General features: G+C 36.1%; 1 protein-coding gene across 4 annotated transcripts; it reads right to left on the minus strand.

Moving 5' to 3' along the window:
* Positions 1-1,061: 1,061 nt before the first annotated feature.
* LOC113065650 (FYVE and coiled-coil domain-containing protein 1-like) lies at positions 1,062-23,961 on the minus strand. 4 transcript variants are annotated; one of them, XM_026237093.1, is made up of 18 exons: positions 23,849-23,961; positions 22,510-22,616; positions 21,993-22,099; positions 19,635-19,760; positions 18,581-18,687; positions 15,820-15,963; positions 15,531-15,624; positions 12,898-15,384; positions 12,297-12,389; positions 11,486-11,604; positions 11,116-11,283; positions 9,328-9,480; positions 7,914-8,137; positions 6,301-6,442; positions 4,783-4,875; positions 4,463-4,673; positions 3,167-3,276; positions 1,062-2,564 (listed from the first exon to the last, which is right to left on the minus strand). In XM_026237093.1, the coding sequence occupies exons 2-18, from the start codon at positions 22,568-22,570 to the stop codon at positions 2,489-2,491; spliced, it is 4,515 nt and encodes a 1,504-aa protein (XP_026092878.1). In that variant the 5' UTR covers positions 22,571-22,616; positions 23,849-23,961; the 3' UTR covers positions 1,062-2,488. The 4 variants fall into 4 exon arrangements, with proteins under 4 accessions (XP_026092878.1, XP_026092877.1, XP_026092875.1 ...); XM_026237092.1 differs by having other exon boundaries at positions 22,510-22,619; positions 23,849-23,949; XM_026237090.1 differs by lacking the exons at positions 22,510-22,616; positions 23,849-23,961 and adding an exon at positions 22,300-22,493 and having other exon boundaries at positions 4,783-4,872.
* Between the last annotated feature and the right edge of the window lie 1,177 nt (positions 23,962-25,138).

The following is a 25,138-nucleotide window of genomic DNA, read 5'->3' on the forward strand; positions in this document are numbered from 1 at the left end:
GCTCTTTCAAGATTAAGTTTTAAAATAATTACAACATGATCCTGTACACTGAAAAAAAAAAATGGCACCATCCAAATTAACTGGTTTTACTGAAGTCTAAAATACTTAATATCACTTATCAGCCTAAATACATTCATTTATAGTAACAAAACTATCAGGAAGAAATAAGTAAATGTGTATAGCAGTGAAGAAGGTTAAACGCGTTGTAAACCTCCGCAGTGTGGACAATACAACTGATTGTATTTTGTCAATTTAAGAGGACACAATTAATTCAAATAAAAGTGTGCATACATAAACACAGATTTGGGTTAATTTCTGTAACTGTTGCAGTATTGCAAAGTGATATATTGCTAGTGATAAAGTATCTACGAGCAGTTTAAGTCAATTAAAATATAAGAAAAATTTATGGGAACCTCTAAAGGGTTCTATATAGAACTTTTTTTTTTCCAACTACAAAGAACCCTAAAGGATTATTTTGATTGAACACTTAAAAATGGTTCTACAGTATATAGAACCTTTTCTTGAGTGTGCAAGATTGGGAGATAACATTCTTAATTCTGATGCAAATTGTTATTTTTTTTATTTTTTTTTACACATGAAATAAATAAAGTTAGTTCAGAATTTCAAGGAAAAAGTCTGAACTGTGAGAAAAAAAAGTCACAACTACCTTTTTATTTTTATTTCCTATAGCTTTAACTGGCTTCCATCATATTTGTTTTATGTATTTTTTATACACTTAAAATTGTGTACTCTGTATTGTTTTTTTGTTCTTTTCTTTCTTTCACAATGAATTTGTTGGATAATATTAATATTGTACACTTTATGAAAACTGTTTTTCATTCTACCTGGAGAAGGTCGCCCCCTCATGTTGACATCACGACCAACAATGTCATGCAAACCACCAAATTACCAGCAGAAGATCTAGTGAGCAACACACCACAGTGTTTCCAATACAGACTCAATCAGGCTATTCAAAAAAATGTAAAACGCTTGTTTATCATCGTGTGCATGTATACAGACAAGAGTATGTTTCTGAACAAACGAAGCAGATGCACTTAATGTTGAACCAACTCAACTTTATTACATTTAAAGGGTTCAGCCATTTGTAAACACTGCACTGTGATTGCATAGATTCACAAATATCATCAAATTCAGTTACATTCATGAAATATTCACAATTTCCTGAACAATCCATTAAAATGTATTTAAAATGCACCAATTTATTTAAAATACCATATGAAAACTCCTGTAAAAGAGCAAGTCCTATTAGGAAAATATGTAAAATTGCGCAAAATTCAAATAAGAGCTTGAGATACAATATAAATATATAAACAGATCTTCATAAGAGCAGCAGTCTAGTTCAGCTTTGTCACTTGGAAATGTATGTGAAACATACACCTGGATAAACACGAGTGTCTTGGATATTTGCTTTTCAAAGTTGTTAAAACCAAACAAGACACGTTTAACAGCCTTAGTGTTCATATTACTAGTGTTTGGCCATCTACCAGGATGAAGATTCAGTAATGCATATACAGAAAGGAGGAATTAAAATTGAACATGTCAAAAATACTATGCAATCCAATTTTATAAGATTAAAAAACTGAGCCTTATATTTTGCAAAAATAGACACTTTGTGCAAGTGCTAAATGACTACATAGTATCCGCCATTTAATTCAATATATTGTATACAAAATAGTGCACGGAGTAGATTAAATAAAAAGTGCCATATTTACCTGTATAAATTGTGAATAATTAATGCTTTAGATGACACAAGAATAGTGAGCAGATAAATATTGCTGTGACAATTTGACAGTTGGTGGAGACTACAAAAAGATAGTAAAACTGTTATACTTTCAGGACTATGTCATGACACATCGGAGAAAAAAAAAAAAAAAAAACTGGAGTGTCGTAAGCATAGCTTGTTGCTTTTGTGAAGCATGCAGTTTTACCTTGTATGAAATTCCTAATGTAGCATTTCTTTAAGAAAATATGTCAAAATACACATTTTTCTCTTTTCCCTGTGTACTTGGTAAACTCGGAGCACATACTATCGTTTTGGACAACCGTAGTGGAACTGTAGTGTGATATCGATACAAACTGCTGCCATTTTTGGATATCTCCAAGTCTTGTTTGCAGACTTAAATTGTATTCTCTGTCATATGCAGCTAGAAATTAAAATGACTTCTCTGAATTGCCATTTTTTAAAGGAATAAATCACTCAAAAACCTCCTTAAAATCTACTTGGCTTCAGGTCATCTAAGATGTAGATGAGTTCAGAACAAAAAGCATTTTCCAATAAGTACATATGCTGTAGAAACTGTGAATAACCTGAATGCTATCAGCGATAAAACATGACTTTAATACTACTCTAACCCATACAACTCTAAAACAGAAACTCTTGGCACACAGGAACAGGTCTGAGATGAATAAAGATGAAAATAAAGCACATCAAGTTCACACGAGGACGCTACACACCACAAAGCCACATTTAAGGGAAGTCACTTCCATCATAGACGATGGGCTTCTCAATGGTCAGCTGGTAGTTGACCTTCTTGGAGAGAAATCTGTAGAAAAGAAAACACAGGAGAAACAAGGATCATTCCATCCTACCAATTAATAACTACACTGTAAAAAAATTTTTTTAAGTTGTAAATAAAACAAAGATTACTGCAAAACGATTGAAAACAATATATGTTATTTCAGTTTTTCTACTTCAAAATACTGTTCAATGTGTTACTTGCCATTTCTTTTTAACTGTTGGCCAAATTTACTAGAAATATCTGAGTGAATATTGCTTTTATAACAAGCTTTTTTCAGTGTACTGATATCTTAAAAAGTTATTATAATTATAGTGCATAAGCAGCTAAAAGCACTGATATTGTTTCCAGTATTTACTGAGCTTGTCACAATGTGCATGTAATATAGTCCCGTGAGTTTGTGAATTTTGGACTTTCTGCTTTTATAAGACCTTAATTTGTGGATGGGTGAATTAATACTTTCAAGACCCACAGAAAGCCAATAAAATGCACTGCACAACAAAAAAACAGCCTACTATAGTAATCATGAGCAAAATACTACCAGTCAAAAGAGTAGATATTTTCTGTGAAGCACAAAAGCTCTGAAAGGTTCTCCGGAGTGTATAAATGCTACCTGTGTGTTACTGTACCTGGAAAATGAGTTATCGAAGATGAGTGTATAGACTCCAGGATTGCGGACTTTCAGTTGGCCCTGTATGGTCTCTTTATGCGAGTTACAGCGTGTGAGAGGAATCAGAACCTGAACCACAGGGACATCAAATAGATTTAGCACTCTAAGAGGTAAAAGGGCTGCTTTATGGTTATCATTTTAAGGAGTGAGAATAAAGATGGATGCATTTGAGACACTGCCACACAGAAGGGACGTAACAATGCAAGCTGATGCAACGTCTGTGAAGACATGCAGCAGTTTGTATTAGCCTAACTGATTATTATTCAATATACAGTTATCATACACAGTCTAAGTTACTGTAAATAACAAAGCTGGGTCAATGTTGGGTCGAACTTACCAAATTGGGATAAAGATTAAATAAAGTAATATAAGTATTTGATGAAAACTTGCCAAAACTAAAATAATAATACAAACAATAATAAGTTGAAATAATACAACTAAAATAAAACTGAAATATACACATAAAAACAATGAAATTAATAAACAGAATAATAATATAAATGACAAAAGAACATAAAAATTATCAAAATTCTAACTGAAATTTAAGTGCAAACTGAAAATATACAAATAAAAGCGAATTCAAAATAAGTATAAATACTAAACAGCATATAAAAAAATTAAAACAACACTGACTAGAAGTTACCAAACACTAACTACATTAGAGCTACTTAGTCAGGCAGATTTGATCATTTAATATTTATTAGTAACATAAAAAAAGAGATCTTAATTAGAATGGAAGCATCGAAAGTGCATGCATAAAATAGCAATACATTTAACTAAAATAATAAAAACCAAGAATGTTCAATAAATTATTTTAAAATTAGCAGGAAACAATGGTATTTAACTAAATATTATTTATAAGGTTTTAGGTCAATAAAAAGCCTAATTTTCCGTTCCATTGTATGGAAAAAAAATGTCCTCCTTTTCCACAGAAGGAAATCAAAGCAAATAATCATGATTATAATATTTGAATGTTTCTTCTAATTTATTTATAACTCCCCAACACTAAAAGAGGGGCAATTTTTAGAGTTATGGGTTTTTTTTAAGACACAGAGATACCTATTACCAAATTATCTGAGACTCTGCAGAAATGCATTGCAGTTTTCAAAAGACTATCTACTGAGCATCACACTAACAAGACAGTTATTTTACAGTGAGCAACTTTAGTGATGGTCGACTCGTGCCTGTGCGAATGAGTCGTCTGTGGCACCCTTTGCAAACCAAACAGGTGTTGAAGGCCGTGTGTGTGTGTTACCTTGGCCTGCTCAACAGGAGTGTCAAGTGTCTCTCTGTACACCACAGTGAAGGAGATGTTCTTGGGCTCAGAAGAGAAGACCCAGCTGATGATGGGCCCTCGGTCGCCCACAGTGATGGGAACGGCACTGTAGCAACTGGACTTGACAAACAGTTCACGGGAACCATCACCGAAATGAAGAATCTGATCTATATCCAGAGGCACAGAGGCACTACAGAAAGACATGCACCCAATCAACTGAAATAAGAACTGTATAACCGGATGAGTATGTGTGTGTGTGTTTGTGTGTGTGTGTGTGTTTTCCATAGGCGTATACTAACGTGAGTTCTCCTGACTTGAGAAGGGTGATTTCTGCATCCTGTACAGGGACCATCTCTTCCTGTTCATCAGGTGTCATGTCACTCGATATGCTACTGTAAAAGACAATCATCAGAAACAGATGGAACACTGTTTGAAGCTATAAATAATAAAATACAGTAAAGACAGTAATTGTAGAATAATATTACAATTTAAGATAACGGTTTTCTATTTTCATATATGTAAAAATGTACGGTAATTCATAGCTGTATTTTCAGCATCATTCCTCCAGTCTTCAGTGTCACATGATTCTTCAGAAATCATTCGAATATGCTGTTTTGTTGCTCAAGAAACATTTCTGATTATTATCAATGTTGAAAACACTTGTGCTGCTTAATATTTAAATAAATAAACTAAAAATAAAAATCTTTCCATCGGGGAGTGCATCTAATTACAGAAACCTTGTTCACCCACAGGAAAATGATCTTTTGAGGTTGCTGTAGAATTATATGCCAGGCAGGTGCTCATCTCAGAGTGACAAATGTCAGGAAATGCACGCAAAGATGGCATGAAACGCATAAATTGACAGTCATCATCCCCCCCTGCAATCAGTCTCCCGGCAGGACTTCCTGTCTGTCTGTAACACTTATTTGTAGAAGCATCACAGCACAATTTTCTAAACAGAGGCCGGAGATGCAGCCTGGGGAATCTTGATAACACTGCTACAAACTGACACATTCGAAGTGTGATTGTGAGGACATGGGAATGTTTTAGCACATCCATTGTCTCTGGTCTCTTCATACAGAAGTGAACAATTCTTTATATGATTTCATTTAGTAAATGCGGTTCCTTATTTAGTGCATTTATGATTCTTTTAAGGTTAAAAGAATGGAATATGTCTTGCAATAAAAAGATGCCGGCTTTCACCTAGCCTTATTCCAATAATAAGTCTGAAAGCATCATTATTTGCAAAAACTACACACGTTAAGCAGCATATACCTTAAAACTGAGCTCTTATTTTTTGTTTACTTTTACCTAAATTCAAATGGAAGAAGCATATCTGAAAACCAGGTTTAAAGTTAGATTAGTTCAGCAGGTACACTGCTGTTTAAAAGTTTGGTGTCTGGAAGATTTTTTCCATCTGTCTCTTATGTGTGTTATATTTGTTTGAACAAAAATACAGTAACAAAAAGCATCATCACTCCAGTCTTCAGTGTCACATGATTCTTCAGAAATCATTCTAATATGCTGCTCGAGAAACATTTCTGATTATTATCAATGTTGAAAACAGTTGTTCTCCTTTTGTTCAGGATTCTCTGATGAATAGAAAGTTCAAAAGAACAGAATTTACTAGAAATAGAAATCTTTTGTAACTTTACAGATGTCTTTGAAGTCACTTTTGATCAATTTAATGCATCCTTGCTGAATAAAAGTATTGATTTCTTAAAAAATCTTACTGAACCCAAATTTCTGAACATTAATGTTTTTACAGGTGGTGTTGTCTGGGATCATTTGTGTGTGTGCGCATGTATCATCCTTACAGGTCTCCAGTTTGTCTTCCATCTCCTCCTCCTTCCTGTGACCCGGTGGTGGTGCGCGAGTCACTGTCATAGGTATCATTCACTTCCTCCTCTGTTATGATGTCAAATGCCCCATCATCCGGTTTGTCGCCAGGATCTGTGACTGCAAGTCAGGACACGGGACGTTATATTAATATGACACTGACCCATGAGAAATGTAAAAAATTAAAAATTCTGCCTTGTCATCTAACTGAAATAAAACAAATTGAAGAACTTAAATCACTACAACTAAAACTGAAGTAAAAATTAATTCAAGCTAAATATAAATCTTAAAAAAATAAATAAATTAGAAAATGCACAAAGGAAAAATACTAATACTTTAAAATTAAAAGGAAATATGAAAATAAAATGTATTTTAAAATATTAAAAATACTATATCACTATACAAATAATATTACAATAATGCTAGGTGGCTCTAAATTCACTAAAGTTTTCAAGTATCATTATCCAGGTTTGAATTACTGATGATACATAGATGGCGCTGTCACATGGTACTTTACTTTTCTCAGTGCTGGTCAGGATTGAGCAATCACAGTCTGCAGTGAACGTATATTGTTTTGTTTTTTTTATATCTAGAGATTGCTGGAGATGATTTCTATGTGCATGTCAGGTATCAAACCTTGAAATCAATAGGATTTGAACAGTTATCCTTCCTTTAGTACAAACGTCAAATGTCCGAATTTATATTGAATCTGGCTTTTTGAACCACCAGACACCTTGAGAAAAACATACAGATATATTTATTAACAAGCAATATTTGCTGTCCAGTACATCAATGACAGGATTGCTTGTTACAGTCAAGACAAATCTATGACGTTCCACCTGTCAATTATGATGACAAAGCTCTCTGCAGCAATTTCTAGTCTTTTAGCATTCAGGAATGGACTTCCCGGCCAGTCAATCCATTCATAAAGACATTCTTCAGTCACTAAAGATGAATGCCAGGCAGAACAATACATTTAAGCCCTTGAAGGTTCTCTTTTGAATCTGTGCTGCTACTGTATATTCACACACACACAATGAAAAACCCACTCAACGGTGACTGTCCTTTTTTATCAGTACTTATGTAGAGAGTTTACAGGAAAGAAAAGTAACTTTGATGCTTGCTGAGGGAGTTTTGAGGTGCTCTTAAATGGAAAAAGTTTCCTGAATTTAAAACATAAAGAATAACTACTCTACAACTACTAGAATAATTTTACATTCAAGACCTGCTGGGAAGGTCATACTTGCAAGACTACTAAAAAAAAAAACTATGATATAATAAAGAATAAAATGGACAATTCAGATATCTCTTTTTTTTCTCTGTCAGGAGGCAGAAAGTTTTTCAGCACTAGTGCAACACAATGAAGAGTAATTTAAGTTTGAGTATCCATCATGAGAAATGCAAGTTAATTGCACGGGTGTGTCTTCATGAATCAGCTAAACGAGTAGTTTTTTTCTGGCTACTTGTCATAAACAAAATGCATTCAAACTAAACTACACAATTAACGTATATAATTATAACTTTTCACATCGCATTCATGTGCAATCAACTCATAAGTATTGGTAGGGTCTGTTTTTGGCTGCATGTGTACCTGTAACTCTTGGTGTGGGTATATAGGGTGGTGGTGGTTGACTGGCAGCATTTGGAAGAGGCGGAGGTTGATTCTCTGATGAGCTGTTGAGTTCGGCTTTCGTGAATCTTTCCACCACAGCGCTGTGCTGTGTGTAGCACTCTCTGCAGCAGCGCTCCTTCTTTGAGTTTTTGGTCATCACAAAATTATTGCTGCAGTAGTAACAGAAGATACGGCCACACAACCTGCCAAGAACACAGTATAATTAAAGTCAGCAGATTTGGAACAAAATAATAATAATTTGAAAGTCAATTTAGGCGTCCAAATATGTTTTGTTTCCATTGCTAAAAAATTCATACTCAGTGTAAATAGTTGCAGAAAATTGTTGGCAAATTACTTAGCAGGTCTTAAAATAAGAATTCTATTAAATTTATACATAATGCAAAAATGTTATAATAAGTACTGAAAACTGTTTTCAAAATCAAAATTTGCTGAAAATGTAATCTCAGGCCAAGATGTAGGTTTTGTTTCTTCATCCCCATCTCTTGCTCACCAATGGATGCTCTGCAGTGAATGGGTGCCGTCAGAATGAGAGTCCAAACAGCTGATAAAAAGATCAGGACAATCCACACCACTCCAGTCCATCAATTATTGTCTTGTGAAGTGGAAAGTACTTAACTTCACCAGAGGTTAGCTGATTGACTGGAGTGGTGTGGATTATTGTAATGTTTTCATCATTCATCATTCTGACGGCACCCATTCACTGCACAGGATCCATTAGTATTCAAGTAATTTAATGATTGAATTCTCCAAATCTGTTCTTGGACTGCCTGATGGTGAATTTTAATTTCTGGGGTGAACAATTCCTTTAATGTACTCAATGAATTGCAGTAAAACCTCAGGATGTGTCTAAAAGACCTGAGGTGAGGATTGACTAAGAATGAAATGGTATTTATTTGCAGGTTTCGTCTGCATTGTTTCAGCCAGATTGACTAAAGTCATTATGTAGATCAGGTAGCAAAGTAAACAGCCAAAGATGTGTTGTGTTTGCCCAGAAAAAGACAATGATTGAATATAAATTCCTCCAGTGCTAAACCACATACATAAACGCACATACAGACACAACAAATTGATTTGGACGCTCAAAACTCACTTTAAAATGTATGCATACTGGCGTTAATTAAACAAAATATTAATTGTGCACTTTACAATACATACTCTCAATGAAGTGTACTGTAATTTCATTAAAAAAAAAAAAATCTTAGCACATAGTGTGCTAAACTACCGTGATGTGATTGATAAATCTTTCTGAGCCTTTCTTCAAAAGATGTGTACAATACTTCTACTTCTAGTAACATTAATATCCATGCATTTTTTTCTGTAGTTTTTTGCATTTCAACTTGAGATCAGAGAGGGTGTTATGGAGATCACCAGCCTGCAGTGATGGCGCCGCAGCCACCATGTGAACTGGCCCTGGCAGCCCAGACAATGTGTGGCCTCTTTATCGACCAGCCACCACTGCTCCTCTGCTCTCAGCTTCTGCTCGAACTCCAGAGCATCCGATTTCTGCCACAGAGCATCCTTATCCCTGAAACACAGATAGAAAAAAGAGAATATAGAAACAAAGACTCTCAAAGAAATCTCTTTGGTTCTCTTTTGTCTTTTGGCGTCCTCAATGTCTTAAAGCACCTTTCATGGTTCATTTCCTTTTCATGTCAAGGACAGAGTTTTATTACATCTGCAGCGGTTTGATTATGTGAATAATATTATTCACCTAGAACTCAATAAGCCATGCACTTAAAAATAGCAAATAACAAACATCTGCTTGCGTGTGAGTGTGGCAGGAATGTTAAAATACTGAATTAAACCGAGAGAGGGTAACAACAATCCAGCAGGTGAGAATGGGCTCTTCTCTTGATTTTTTATGCTTATTGTATTTTAATATACAGACACTGAACACTGCTATTATCAGTTTTTCTTAACATCTCGATAATTCAAGCAGCTTCATCTGTAAAACAGGTTTTAGTCTTTTTAAAAGTTTTTTCTCCTCTGAAGCGTGACTGGAGCTTTTTATTTCAAGTAGCACAAGATGACATACAAGGTAAAGTAGTAAAATAAATTGAGGTGCTTGTGTAACCCCTCTCACCCGGGTCCTCTCTGACGCTCCTCGCACTCGCTCCGAGCGGGGCTCGAACCCGGGTCTTCCGGCATGGGAGGCGGACGCACTAACAAGGAGGCTAAATGGCTACAGCCACTAGCGTCTGTCGCTAGTGCGTCTCTTGAGATCGGGGAGTGAGGTTTACCTGCACAGCACTACTCGCTGGCCTCCGTTACACTCACCCCCCTAAACCTCACTCCCATCCGGGTCACGGCACCAATGTAACCCCTCTCACCCGGGTCCTCTCTGACGCTCCTCGCACTCGCTCCGAGCGGGGCTCGAACCCGGGTCTTCCGGCATGGGAGGCGGACGCACTAACAAGGAGGCTAAATGGCTACAGCCACTAGCGTCTGTCGCTAGTGCGTCTCTTGAGATCGGGGAGTGAGGTTTACCTGCACAGCACTACTCGCTGGCCTCCGTTACACTTGGATCAAGAGAAAAAAGTTTACATTTAAAAACAAAGTATAAAATTATTATAAAATTATTATTTTCAATTATTTTCAAACAAAAAATCGTCCAGTCATTTTCATTCAAAAACAATATATATATTTAGTTTTTGAATGAAAATGACTGGACGATTTTTTGTTTGAAAATTTTATATTTTGTTTTTACATGTAAACTTTTTACACACACACACACACACACACACACATATATATATGAACTAAAAAATAAACCAAAAGAATCTCCTACAAATCATCCAATTATTTTGACACCTTAACTTATAAAAGAACAAAACTAGTAATTTTTGCATCAAAACTATTTCAAACTATTTAAAGAATTTTCAAAAAGTAAACTTAATCATGATTTTCGTAAAAAATATATTTACACCAAGAGTGAAATTAATAATTCTCAATATAAATAGGTGGAAATCTGTTTTTGTGGCAAAACTTGCAAGGTGTGACAGAGCTTTACAAACATGACTAGACATGTTAGAAAAACTGGATTAAGTTCAAACCTAACCTATAATCATGAAACAAGCTAGCTAATAATAAAAAATGAAATGACCTTGTTTTTAGGTAAGGAAAAAGAAGTTAACCCTGAAGTGCAAGGCTATATACAGACCTGATAAGTTCGATGAGCCGTTCCTCCAGGTTTACTTTGGTTTGGCCCAGATCCTCCAGCTCTGCAGTCATCCGGAGATGCTGATTCTGAGTCTCTGACAACACTTGATCCAATTTCTGCTTCAGTTCTTCCCTCTCTTTCTGTACTTCACTAAGAGCCTCTTTGGTACTTATGGAGAGAGAAAAGGAAAACAGAAGCTAATAATAATGCATACAAATATAACCTAACTGATTACTAAAACTGAATCTCTTCCAGGGTTCAAGAAATCCTTATGAAGATCCAATTGGAAATCCATTAGTGATGGCTTTTACACAAGCAGATCCATTATCTGTACTTCATGAGCGCTTTTATTGTGTTTTTGATCGCTTACCTTGATACACTTTCTTGCAGTTGCTGTCTCTCACACTCTCTCTCACGCATTCGAGTCTCACAGTCAGTGATGTGAGAGTCTTTCTCCTCAATCAGATGAGAGTATTCAAGATTTACTGCCTAAAAACACAAACAAACAGCCAAATGCATGAACACAATCTGTACACAGAAACATAAATCATTTACATAGACTGACACTGTACAGTTATTTTGTCTCGTTTGGATTTATTACATGCATTTCACTACCGTTGTCCATTTCAAGGCACAAAAGTATTACCATCTAACATCACTATAGTTCCACAGTACTGCTTTTTGTATAATAGCTTGTTTTGTGATATTCTTTTAAATACCATGGTGCATGAACAATAATTCAGCATCTTGGTTTTACCATCAAATACACTTGACCACTGTGCTTCTATTATAAAGTTTTTCACAGAGGAATAATAGTTTGTTTTTTTTATTACAGAGGCACTTATACAGACAAACAGACAAATAACAGCCTGCACTGTTCCTAATTATAGACTTAATGAGAAGCAAATGCATCACTGTCTGGCAATTAACCCCAATCTCTTGTCTTCTGTTCCACTGTCTGGCACAGTGGGTCTCTAATGAACAAGAACAAAAGGAGCAGCGAGAGATCAGACATTCATCACCTATCAATACCAGTGTTATCACCCAACAGAGATGAATAATATTCATTCACATGCTGGTATTCAAAAAGTATTTGATGATCATGTAGCTCAATTACATAGAAGTATTAAAAGTGATGCTGTTAGTCTGGCCTCATCTGGCTCAACATTTGCATACTATACCTCTAACTCGGATAATTTGGCCTCCAGCTCAGATGTCTTCTTCAACTCCATGTCTAGCTGAGTTTTCAACCCCTTAATCTCTTCATTAAGGCTCTAGATTAAAAAACAAATACTAATAAGGCCTATATCAAGAAAAAATGCATAAAGTAGTTAATAAAGGAAAATATTTGTAACACTAAGATCACCATTTTACTTAAAAGTACTTGGATTTCTGTTAATCAAAAAGCTACTGATGCTGCATTCATATCAACACAGAAATACTGTAATTATGAGTAAATACTGCCTTTTATATAGCATTCACATGAACTTGATTCATGACCAGTTTTTCTCACTTAATTGTGTGACATGTAAAAACATGTTATACTGTTTTAGATACTATACACACACACACACACACACAACATGGTTTTGTTTTATAATTCTTCTATAATGCATTTTGCATTATGAGGGTTTTATATAAACAAATTATTCCAGAAACATTGTACAGAGTAGAGTTGTCTACTTCTTATTACGGTGATTAAACCATGACATGAACACAGCACAAGTATTTGACAAAATAGATTTGAAGTGATAATGACTGATGATTCTGGGATTATTTTACCTTTATCTGTTTTTTTAAAGTCATACTCTCCGTGCTCATCTGAAATTTCACTGCGGCGATCTCTTCACGAGCAGCGTCCCGTTCACCCTCGGTTTTGTCCAGCAGTTCCTTTAGTTCCAGCACTGTTTCTGAATGTTTTTCCATCTGCTGGAGCTCTTCTTGTAGACTGGAGTTTTCTTGGTGAAGAGCCACCAAGCTAGCATTAAGTCGCTCTATTTCCTTTACTCCTTGCTGTTGAAGTTCCTGGATCCGAGCAGTTTCGGCTGCCCATTGTTCCCGGGCCTCTTCCCGCTCTGCGGTGAGCTTGCAAATTGTCATTCCCAACTCTGCCATTTCTGTGTTGACGCGATGGAGACCCTCCCTGGTCTCTGTATTCTCCACAACCAACCTTTCATTCTGGGCCTTGAGATCTGCAAGCTCCTCTTGGACTGAAGTGAGTTCAGCAGTGGTTTTCTTGCATGTGGACGTTTCTTGATTCAGTTGCAAAGCTATGGCATCTACCCTTTGGCTTGACTGCAGCAGCTCTTTCACATGCAGTCGATTCTGCTCCTCTGCCTGCTTCTTTAACTGCTCGGTCAAGGTTCGTAGCTCTGCACAGGAAGCATCTGTGACCTCCAGCTTTGCTTTGGTCTTGTCCTTTTCCTCCACAGCACTGTAAAGTTTAGCCCTGAGATCAAGCACCTCCTCTTGAAGCCTAGAAACCTCTTTCACACTCAGTCCCAGCTGATCTTCCAGGAGAGTGACTTTTGAGGCAATCTCTTGGGTCTCTTTAGCATGGAATGCACTCTGCTCAAGTTGGACCTTCTCCACAGCTGTCCTCTGGGCCTCAAGAGTCTTAATCATCTCTGTTTGTTTAACTAAGGCTCTTTCGGTCTTTGTCTTCTCCATTTCCAAATCCCTCTCCCGACCTTCAAGTTCTTCCACCCTTCCCTGGAGCTCCTCACAGAGCTTCTCCCAATCCTCAATTTGGGAATCCTTATCTTTAAGCCGTGCCGTCAGGTTTGCCTCATTGCATCTCGCAGCTCCAAGACTCTTCTCAAGTTCAGCAATCTGGCTGTTGATATTGCGAATCTCCTCCTGCATGGCTGTGAGAGATGCTCTAAGAGTCACCTGAACCTCCATGTTGTCCTTGTTCTCCAGTTTCAGTTGACGAATTGAACTTTCTGATTCCTCCAATTGCAAGTTGGCCTTATGCAGCCTTTCATCCAGACTTCTGTTCTCCTCTCTGAGCCGCTGCTCTCTTTCATCCACAGTCACTTTGGCATCATCAATTTGCGCTCGCAACTGCTTCTCTGAGGCCTTCAATCCAGCCAGTTCACTCTCCAGGGAAGATTTGTTTTCAAGCAACTCCTTCTTGGTCTGTTCATTTTTGTTCCCCATCTGGAGGAGCTTGCTGTTTTCCTCTATTAGCTTGCCACAGCTATCTTTGTATTCCTCAATCTTCTTGGCCTGCTCTTTGGTGCTGTTCTCCAGTGCAGATATGGTTTCTCTCAGATTCTGTTTATCGCTTTTAAGCTTCTCTGATTCCTTTTCCAAATGCTGGACTCTCTTGATACTGGAGAGAAGACTGGACTCCTTAGTCTTCAGCTGTGTCCGTGATGTTTGCAACTGCTCTTCCAGACCACTCACCTTCTTCTCAAGCTCTTCTTTATCCTCTTGCATTTCCTTCCGCTCCACTTTGGCCTTCTTTTCCATAGTTTCCTGAGAGTGCTGGAGATCTTGCAGTTGCTTTTGCAGGTTGCTGGTCTCCTTCTCTCGCACTGCAAGTGCCCCTTGAAGTTTGTCCATGACATTACGGTGCTCTTCTGCGCTGGTTTGCAGTTGCTCACCCTTTTCCATCCAAGCTGCCATTTTCACCTCAGTCTCTTTGAGTGCTTCATCCTTCATTCTGACTTTCTCAGCCAGCTGTTCCGCCTGCCTCCTCCTCTCTTCTCCTTCTGCCAGAGCATTTATCCTTCCCTTCTCAGCCTCTTTCAATTCATTTAACAGCTCGTGAATCTTCTGGGCAGAGTTGAAGTCACTGGCCGCCCTCTGGCCTTTCTCATCCAATACCCCGTCTAGCCTTGCCATCAGTTCTTCATTTTTCCGTTCTGCTGCTGCCAACATGTCCTGGAGGTCCTTATAGGAGGCCTCCCTGATAGTCTCACGTCCCCTTAAGACCTCCAGCTCATGGGATAGTGCTTGTTCGCTCTCAGCTAGCACCTCCAGGTTCCGCTGGAGCTCCTGATGGTTACCTTGAGCAGCTAGAGAGACATCCAGCTGCCTTTGGAGCTCTACCACAACCCCGTGGAGTTCACCTGCCTCTCTGCCAAACTGCTGAACCTGGTCGAGGAGCTCCCTTTGCTTTAATTCAGACTGGTCCAGCTCCAGACGGAGTTCGTCTATAGCACTGATGGATGAATCATTTAGTCCACTGGAGTTTTGGACAGACACGTCAGATAGAAGTCCAGGTCCAAAGTCTGGACTCCCAGGAAACTCATGGGCCTGCTACAATGAATGTTAGAGGAAATATACATAGAATGAAAGAAAGAGACACAAACAAAGCCATCTACTGGATATAAAACAGTAGTTTAAGTATTTCTAAGTTTAGAATGATACATGAGAACAGGGATCTTCAAAAGGTGTGCTGGTACCTGAGAGTATGTACTGGCCAGACTGTTGATGCTGGAACTACGACTCGGTGGTTTCCACATGTGACTGGGGGAGCTAGTAATTCCCAGTGTCCTACTGTAAGATATTTTAATTATATTAACTGAACATTAATCAGCTCATTCAAACAAATTCACACACATACTATTTCCAGGTAAATGGTAAATGGACCATAAATTAGAAGCATTATATGTGGGCCAGTGTTTTTGTAGTAATATACGGCTGATGTTTCATTGTTTATATTAGAAATATATAAATTCATATTCTGCTTACCTTGCAAAAGTGGGCCACTCTGAGTCAAGGTCATGACCCCTGGATGCAACATCAAATTGAACATCATTGAGCTCATAGAGGTAATTAATGATGTCCACACTGAGATGGGGTTTCAGAAATGGGCTCCGGGAATTATACCAGTCACTACAGAAAAACACCAGTTAAAAAAATTAAATAAAATAAGGCATTAAAAAACAAAGTCTAGTTCTTCAGTAAGAAATAAAAATGATGGCACTCCAAATCTTATTACATTAAGGGTTTCTGCAGGTGTTTATGAAGGTAAATGTAAGACCTTTTAAGACCAAGTAAAGAAAATGTAAAGCTGCAGTAGGTAACTTTTGTACAAATTTATTTTTTACTTATTTGTTAAACCTGTCATTATGTCCTGACAGTAGAATATGAGACAGATAATCTGTTAAAAAATCAAGCTCCTCTGGCTCCTCTCAGTGGTCCTATTGCCATTTGCAGAAAGTCATCCGCTCCCGGTAAGAAATAACCAATCAGAGCTGCGTTCCGTAACTTTGTTTGTGTTCAAAATGTAGAAAAATTTATATAATAAGCGAGCACCCCATGAATCCATTTTCCAAACCGTGTTTTTAGCTTGTCCTGAATCACTAGGGTGCACCTATAATAAGTGTTTATATTCGGACTATTTTAGATTGCTTCGGGGGCACCGCGGCGGAGTAACCCTGTACTTTGGTGATTCTTCATAGACATAAACAGAGAGAAGTAGTTCCGGCTACAATGTTCTTCCGCAAGACGCAAGCAGTTCTGTTTATTAACCGCTAGAGCGTCAAAAGTTACCTACCGCAGCTTTAAGGAATAAAATGATACAATGACACATCAATATGTTTTCTAGTGTAAATGTCTTAAATGTCAAAAGTCAAGTGACTTTATTATAAAGTCAAGTCACTTGAACTTGACTTGACTTTATAATAGTGTGGCGAGTGGGGCCTCACTCCTTGTTCCCACATCCCTCGGCCCCGCCCCACTCGCCACAAATAGTAATGCTTCAAAGTTTGAAAATAAAGCTTCCAACACATCTTCATTACTTTTTAATTCATTTCACAAAAAAACTTGAATACAACTAGAATATGGAAATAATGTTTAGACTACCTTCTGATCACACAGAAAAAAATAAAATAAAAATGTTTGTATAAACATACATAGCACAGACCTATAAACCTTGAGTAAAAAAAGTAAAGGTGATTTCTTTAAAGAGGGAAGCCAATTTAAAGAAGTAAAACTGAAAGGGAAGCACTCTCAGTATTGTTTCTACTGAATTAAGCTGTGTGTTGTTAAAACACTGTAAACAGAACAAGCGGAAATGGCAGCTTATGCACAAGTTTTCCCCTTTTTTGGTTTAGATGGTGAACACAGACATCAGCATGAATAATCATGCATAATGGCACAACCTATTTCAGGTGTATTTCTCCATAATCACAGAAATGCTGCATGAAACCATTTTGTGTATTTGCTAAACTCTGGCATACAAATGTTGGATTACAATAAGTTATTTGATGAAATGATTAACCTTGATTAAAAACTTGATTAAAATATCAAGTTGTATTTCCATTTTAAATTATTAATAAAGTAAAATATTTAATTTACTGCCATGTTTAAAATGCAGTCACACATTGCTGCATATATGCAATGCACATCACATATACACATTATGTATTTTTTGCATGTTTTATTATTTTTATTAGTTTGAAGTTTGAGAAGTACTGTTAAAGGTGCAATAATAGATGATTATAACAACATTTATTTTTCAAATGTCCATATAAACTATTTTATAAAACTTTTGTTATTGTTTTATATATATATATATATATATATATATATATATATAATATTCATATTTTCATATTTCATACACCAAATAAGTTAATTATTATCATTATAACTATTATTAATGTCCATATTGTATATAGTACTTGTCAAAAGTTTGAAACATTAGAATTTGTAATCGTTTGTAATGAAGTCTTGTAAAGAATTTTTTGTATCATTACTCTAGTCTTCCACTTTACTTAATATTGTTTTTTCAGGATTCTTTGATGAATAGAAAGTTCAGAAGAAAAGAGTCTGAAATTGAAAATGTGAAAATTGAATCTTTTGTAAAATTATGAAAAAAAATGTTACTGTCATTTTTATTAATCTGATCTATGTTTGCTAAATAAAAGCATTCATTTCTATTTAAAAAAACACACACACTCAAAACACACACAATTAAAATTTGAATGGTAGCATATCGAGGTTTCTGCATAATTAAGCAACACTACTGTTTTCATCATTGATAATAATAAGAAATATTTCTTGAGCAGCAAATCAGTCACTGAAGACTGGTGCTGAAAATACAGTTTGCATCGCAGAAAAAAATATATATTTTGAATCATATTGAAATAAAAACCATTAACTTTAAATTGTAATAATATTTCACAATATTACTGTTTTTACTGTATTTTTTTAAACAGAGACTTTATCAAAAACGTTAAAATGGTAATTTTCCAAACATTTAACAAAGTACTGCATTAATGTAAAAAAAAAAAGTCATACACATACATGTAGAAACATTGCACTGACACACTTTTCTTTGTATTCATTAAAAATATATAAAATAATAAAAAATAATAATGTCAGGAACATTTCAGTGCAATATTTGGAATTCAAACAAAGCCTTGGCTACGTGTCTGAATACTAAATTCTATGTTTATTAAGAAAGATGTGTAGCATGACAGGTGAGGTGACAGTGAAGTGTTACCTGGTGACCCTGTGGTTCATGAGGCACTGCTGGAGTGTGTCAGCCAGCCGCTGATGCACAAGTGAGTAACGGATAAATGCTCTGCCTTTACCCAGAGACGTCTTCAGCTAAGAGAGAAAAAGATCAAAGCTTTTACTGCCACTCAAGTATCTGCACTGTTCAAAAACATATCGGACATTATTCAAATTTGAATGGCAACGGATCAAATAGTTGTTGTTTTTTTGGACATTTTTCAAGGTAGTTGCAAGTTATTGCTAGGATTTTTTGGGTGGTTACTTACTATTTGAGGTGAATGACATTTTAAAATGTTAAAACTTTTTAATTGACAGTATTTTTTTCCTTTTAAACTGGTGGATGTTTGACTTTTTCTGTGTGGCATAATTAAATACCTTTGTTTATACATGCATACAGACTACAACCTGTAACCAGTCAAAGCTGAATAATTTACCTATTGTTAATCAAATTTAATTCCCAAAATTCAGCATCTATGAGACCGAAACTGACCACACCACGAAACATGGAAGTTGGTCACCACTGTAGAAGAGCTCAGTGTCAAGACAGTACAAAAAATCTGACCGTGAACAATATCAAACAGCTTTCAAGTGGAAGTGGCTCTTTAAAAAAAAACATGGCCTTTAGATCAGCGTAATAATGCGGGCAGACAAGGAACAACCTAAACAATAGTATCACAAGAGAACTGGACAAATCTGACAGGAAGGTTTGTTTAAACAATAGGTCTGTTTTTACAGACAAGAGATGTCCAGTAATACAGCACATCATAATAAAAGAAAGGGTGGTTAAAATTGACCTTTTTCCGCTTTTTCATGCATACACAAGCAAGAGAATAATACATTTAACAATAAATTATTACTATTATAAATTAATAATAAAATATTAGTCACATAACTAGTATTGTTAGTTAGTTATTAATAAGTGAATGTGAATGATACAGGTTTATGAATTTTTATTTCCTGTATTACATGTTTATGCATTTGCATTAGTTTGTTTTTATTGCTAACATTGTAAAAAAAATGAGAGTGAGATTGATATTAACCTCTGGAATTGATTTAACAAAGCGGATTCCATCGTTTGCTCCTCTGATTTTGGCCAGGCAGTCGCTGAAATAATCCCAGTAGTCTTTTCTGTATCCCAGAAATGTTGTTTTCTCCTTCTGGTCGAACTGAGCAACACAACAATAACATAACACTTCAGATAGATGACTGAGAAACATCTTAAAAGCAGGCTCAAAGAAGTTTAAATGAAAAAGTAAAAAAAAAAAACCTTAAGGTATGAAAAGCTCTTCTACCAACCACTAGATTATGAAAATAAAATTAATGTTTTAAGATTATATCAAGTTATATTTACTTGAGATGCAATTACATAAAATAATACTTTCAATTTTGAAGTGGGTTCATGATTAAAACATCTGCCAACGAGCTCAAAACTACAGTGGCCCATAGAGCTCAATGCACTGCAAATGAAAAAAAAAAACACATGCAAACAGAAAAAACACCAGCAAATTAAGAAGACATGGTTATTATAGTTAAACCCTAGTAATCACAAATGACACTAACCATAGTTTAACTGTTGTATTTGTGTAGTAAGTACACAAATGGAAATCAACCCCCAAAAAATGGTACTTGTAAAAAATAGCAAAGACCAAAAACATAATTAATACACCTTTTCTATAATATAATTATGGTTAAGAATCACACACACTACATGCTGTGTGATTCTGTATTTGGTCGTTTTGTGTGTATTTGCAGTGCGTTTTTGTATTTGGTCGTGTTGTGAGAATTTGTAGCACATGTGTTGACAAAATGATGAAGATGTTTTCTTAATTTGCTGGTGCTTAGACGGTTTCATCGGGCGCATGCGTCTGACCCTAAGTTAACTTCTGGTCTGTTTTTGTTTATCAGTCTGGCCATGGTGCTGTCTACAAACACAGTTAAAAGTTAAGATGATGAGTAGTAGACTGAAGTTGGGCTCAAGACTCAGGAGGTTGTGCTGTGGGATGTGTTTACCATATGTGTATTTATTTGTGGTGCTCACAATATCAAAACTGACAGATTTTCCAAAAGGCTTCATTGAATAAACATGAGCACGTACTGCACGTTTAAAAATCAAAACGAGGCGCGGGTGTTTTTATATCACTGTATTTCTGAAGGAAGACTATTTTTAATTAGTCTACAAAATTTTCGATGTAATTTTCATTTCATCTCACATGTTATATGTCTGATAAAACAGCATTTGTGAGCTCAGCGCTGCTTTGTGTACAACAGTTACCCGGGAAACCTGTTTCTCCCGCTTTAAAGCACCTCCTGCAGGTGGAGAATGAATTTGCATTTTCAGTAAGTCTGATTTACATATTTTCAAGATTCAAACATATTTTGGATGTTATCAAAAATAATCTACTCTAGATGGACTACTTAGCTGTTGTTATTGATTCTATTTGGAAGTCTACCGGAAGTTAAGTTAGGGCCACAAAAGCGAGCATGCACAGTATCGTATGTTTATGTCGTTGCCGTTGAAAACGTCTATTAGCATGTGCTTTCTTAAGTCGCAGTGTGTTGAGCTCTCTCGGCCACTGTACATAACAAATTCATTTAAAGGGAAAACATATTTAATAGCCCATTAGCCAATTATTTTTATTGCTTTGTTTAATTTTTCTAAGACATCATCTTACATTTGCATTCCAAGTGTATCTTGATTAAAGCTGCAGTAGGTAACTTTTGTAAAAATATATTTTTTACATATTTGTTAAACCTGTCATTATGTCCTGACAGTAGAATATGAGACAGATAATCTGTGAAAAAATCAAGCTCCTCTGGCTCCTCCCAGTGGTCCTATTGCCATTTGCAGAAAGTCATCCGCTCCCGGTAAAAAACAACCAGAGCTACGGTCCGTAACTTTGTTTGTGTTTAAAATGTAGAAAAATTTATATAATAAGCGAGTACACGATGAATCCATTTTCCAAACCGTGTTTTTAGCTTGTCCTGAATCTCTAGGGTGCACCTATAATAAGTGTTTATATTCAGACTATTTTAGATTGCTTCGGGGATACCGCGGCAGAGTAACCCAGTACCTTTGTGATTCTTCATAGACATAAACAGAGAGAAGTAGTTCCGGCTACGATGTTCTTCTACAAGACGCAAGCAGTTCTGTTTATTAACCGCTAGAGCGTCAAAAGTTCCCTACTGCAGCTTTAAATAACAGTAAAGTTAAAAATCCTTGTTTTAGCACAATGCTTGATTGGCAGGTGAGAATGTGATACTGTTTTGTTGGTCAGGCTGCATGAGAATTTACACAACAAATACAATGAAATCATACGCATTTTTAACAACTTTGATCTATCAAATAAGAATTTTTTGGAGCCCGTTTACATCTTTTTTTCCGTGTCCATGTCTCTGACCTGAAGCAGGTACTCCAGTTTGTAGGAGAATTTGTGCAGGTTGGTGCTGTCATCTGTAATGGGCTCGCCGTTCTCCTTATACTCTTTTGTCAGTTCTGAAACAGCATCTGTTAGAAAAGACCATCAGAATAAAGCAAGTATGACAATCAAGATGACATCAAGATATGTAAAGGCACATTTTAAAACAGAGGAACACACTGCTATTAATAATGATCACAGACAACAAAACCCAATTTTATAGTCATTTTTTCAAGGGTTTAAAAAGTGTCTTCTTTATCCCATTTTTAGTTGTATGTCTTCCACGCGCCTTTCATCCTCCTCAGGAACTGATACGGCACACATAAGGGATGAACTCTGACAAGCAGGTCTCTCTGGTTTTGCATTTCTCTTTCCCCCATGTTGAAAGCCAGCACCCTGAGGACTGTAACTGCACGTGCTCCACCATGGACCACATGTCTCTTTTCACTCTCTAAACAATAGCTCTGCCTCTCTCATGAAAGCCAACGCACATCCGTACCACGCAGATCTCTGATAATCCGTTGGATCTGACCCTCCCCGACTGCAGCACCAGCGGCCATGGTCTGACTAGTTTCCTGCCAACAAGGTCAAGAGGTCATCCGTAGTCTGCTGAGTGAAAGAATCACAGTAACTAAAGATAACTCACATTTGATATGCACATTATATTTATTCATAGAGAAGCATGATATATCAGTAATATTAGTGATTTTGAGTGGTATCCCTTGTTGTCCTCCATCAAAATCCACCAACATATCTGCAATTCCAAATTTCTTCAAATCTGGTATTATAATGAAACAAACTCATCTACATCTTGGATGACCAGAGAAAAATTTTGGATTAAGCAGTAAAGCATCACTACTAGTGCTTATACTTTTTTCCCCTTTCTATGTATGAATGCTTTATTTTCCAAGTAGTAGAGATCAATTACATTTCTGATTATTTTGGTATCGCTATAATCGGGATCATTGCTGAAATACATCAAACCAGTTGTCCTGAATGTTTCTGCTAAACTAGGCATCTTTTAAGCAGAAATACAAAATCTGGTAATGTAAAAGCTAAATATTTTCACTATAAAAGGAACTACTAAAATTGTACCAGTCGCAAGCTAAAGATAATTTAAAACAAGGTGAGAAAAACCTACTTCTCTAATCTATTTTAACAGTTGGTTTAAACTGGTTTGGTGAAGATTCTGTGAAACAAAAATACTAAGAACTAATAACAGAAATTTTGCTGACAGTTTTGTTTTTATATATACGTGGCCTTAATGTATAGATAAATAAAATATAGACATATTTTCCATTTAAGGCATTTTAACTTATCTGGTTCTTCTTAAATAGTCAAATGACATTCACTGCGTCTACTTTTTTTATGACTACCCAGAATTTAAAAAATCAAATTACAAAATGATCACACATGCCATCTGAACCCTCAGAGTGGAACAGATATAAGATCTATAAGAGAAAAAAGAACATGCATTTTTACTGTACTGTACTGTTCGCTAGAAACAGCTGTTTTGAAATGTAAACAAACATCAGCGTCCGCGTTCTTTCACACATTCCTTTGTCTTTCACTGTAACGAGTTCTTTGGTATGAGTTCTTTTGTTGCCATAGAAACCAGATTTAAAATATATATATATAGAATAATAACGAACAGACGTTCAACTATATAAAAGTTATGTCATAAGGGTAAACAGCCAGTCACGCGCAGGATGACATGTCAGAATGTTTATTCCGGATAAACGCGGTTTTTAGACTGAAGTTGGCATGCATTTATTACAGCTGGACGTTTGTTAAATGTGTTATAAATGTACTGAAAGTGAAAAAAGAAACTGACGTACTTCGGCTTTTGTAAGGATCCGAAAAGGTCCACTTTTAGTTCACATCGCGAAACAACCTTGCTAGGCTACGTTTTGATTGACAGAAATTTCCTCCATAGACGGCAGGCTTCACAACCAATCTCCTTTTTTATTGGACCGAGAAAAATAGCCCCGCCTTAGTTTGGTTACGATAACAAAACAGCCCGTTCTCAGTGAGATGGATTTGATGACGATTTTGTATGATCTTGGATTATTTGGTTCTTTGAAACTCATTATAGGCCCGTATTCAATCATGAAAAATCTTAGTGCTACGAGTTGCTCCTATTAAAAAAATTCTAAGAAAAGTCTGAGACATGTGGGTGTTTCCTCTTAAAATTAAAGAAAAATATCCTAGTGTAGAAAAAACTAATTCAGAAAGCATCTTAACCCTTAAAAGAGGTTTTAAAGTCCAGAATTGTTAAGAGTACTGACGAGGACATTCAAGACGTTTATGAGTCTCTTTAGCAGTGGAGAAAATGGACAAAACTTGAAGAGGGAGAATACATGTGTTGCGCAATGCATAGGTTGCCACCTTCAGTGAGCTAAAATAAGAAACACCCATTCACGACGGTTCAGCAGCTGTTACCTGGATGAGAAACATTTTTAAATTATTTTTTATTAATTTGCTTAATTTAGGACTACATCAAATCTAATTAAACCCGACTCTTAAACTGTTGACATTGGTTGATTTTCCCCCTTGGGTTAAAGGTTTGAAATGTTGCATAAATTAATTTTGCATTACCTATGATAAAAGTGTGCTGTTAAGTTTTGTGAACGAGGGCCAGTGGCAGGAAGCTTTTTAGCTGTGTTTATGATCAATATGCATAACAGTTACTGTAAAATATTTATCTTAGGTAGGACAATGGAAATTACATATTTTGAGTTTTAAAATGTGGGATATGGCCAGTGCGCTACTTTGGGCACTACTATAACCACCAATCATCCACACTATAGACCCCTGCTCCTCACCTCTGTCCTCTTTTTGGAAAACTAAACTATGGTCACCCTATTTTAAACCGCGCAGTGCTGCGCTCACACGAGGGCTTTAACGGTGCACGTTCTGGAGACTCCATCATTGACCTTTTCTATTTTCTTATGAAATTAATTGCAAAATACTTATTTGTTGATTCAGCTTTTTGGCCTTTGTAAAGAACACTCCATTTTATTTATTTTTTAGATAATATGCTCACTTAACATAGATCATCGAATCCGATTAGTCCGTTAGCATCTTGCTCAAAAATGATCGAAGGGTTTCAATATTTTTAAAAACTT

The sequence above is a fragment of the Carassius auratus genome, chromosome 48 (assembly GCF_003368295.1).
Source record: "Carassius auratus strain Wakin chromosome 48, ASM336829v1, whole genome shotgun sequence".
Classification (NCBI taxonomy): Eukaryota; Metazoa; Chordata; class Actinopteri; order Cypriniformes; family Cyprinidae; genus Carassius; species Carassius auratus.

Bases quoted from the DNA above. Each gene is read 5' to 3' on its own strand.
- LOC113065650 (XM_026237089.1), bottom strand. From the start codon at position 22,390: ATGGGGGAAAGAGAAATGCAAAACCAGAGAGACCTGCTTGTCAGAGTT. The intron at 15,625-15,819 runs GTAAGCAGAATA...AATATCTTACAG, and splicing joins GAGTGGCCCACTTTTGCAAG to TAGGACACTGGGAATTACTA. The intron at 15,385-15,530 runs GTACCAGCACAC...CATTCATTGTAG, and splicing joins TGGCCAGTACATACTCTCAG to CAGGCCCATGAGTTTCCTGG.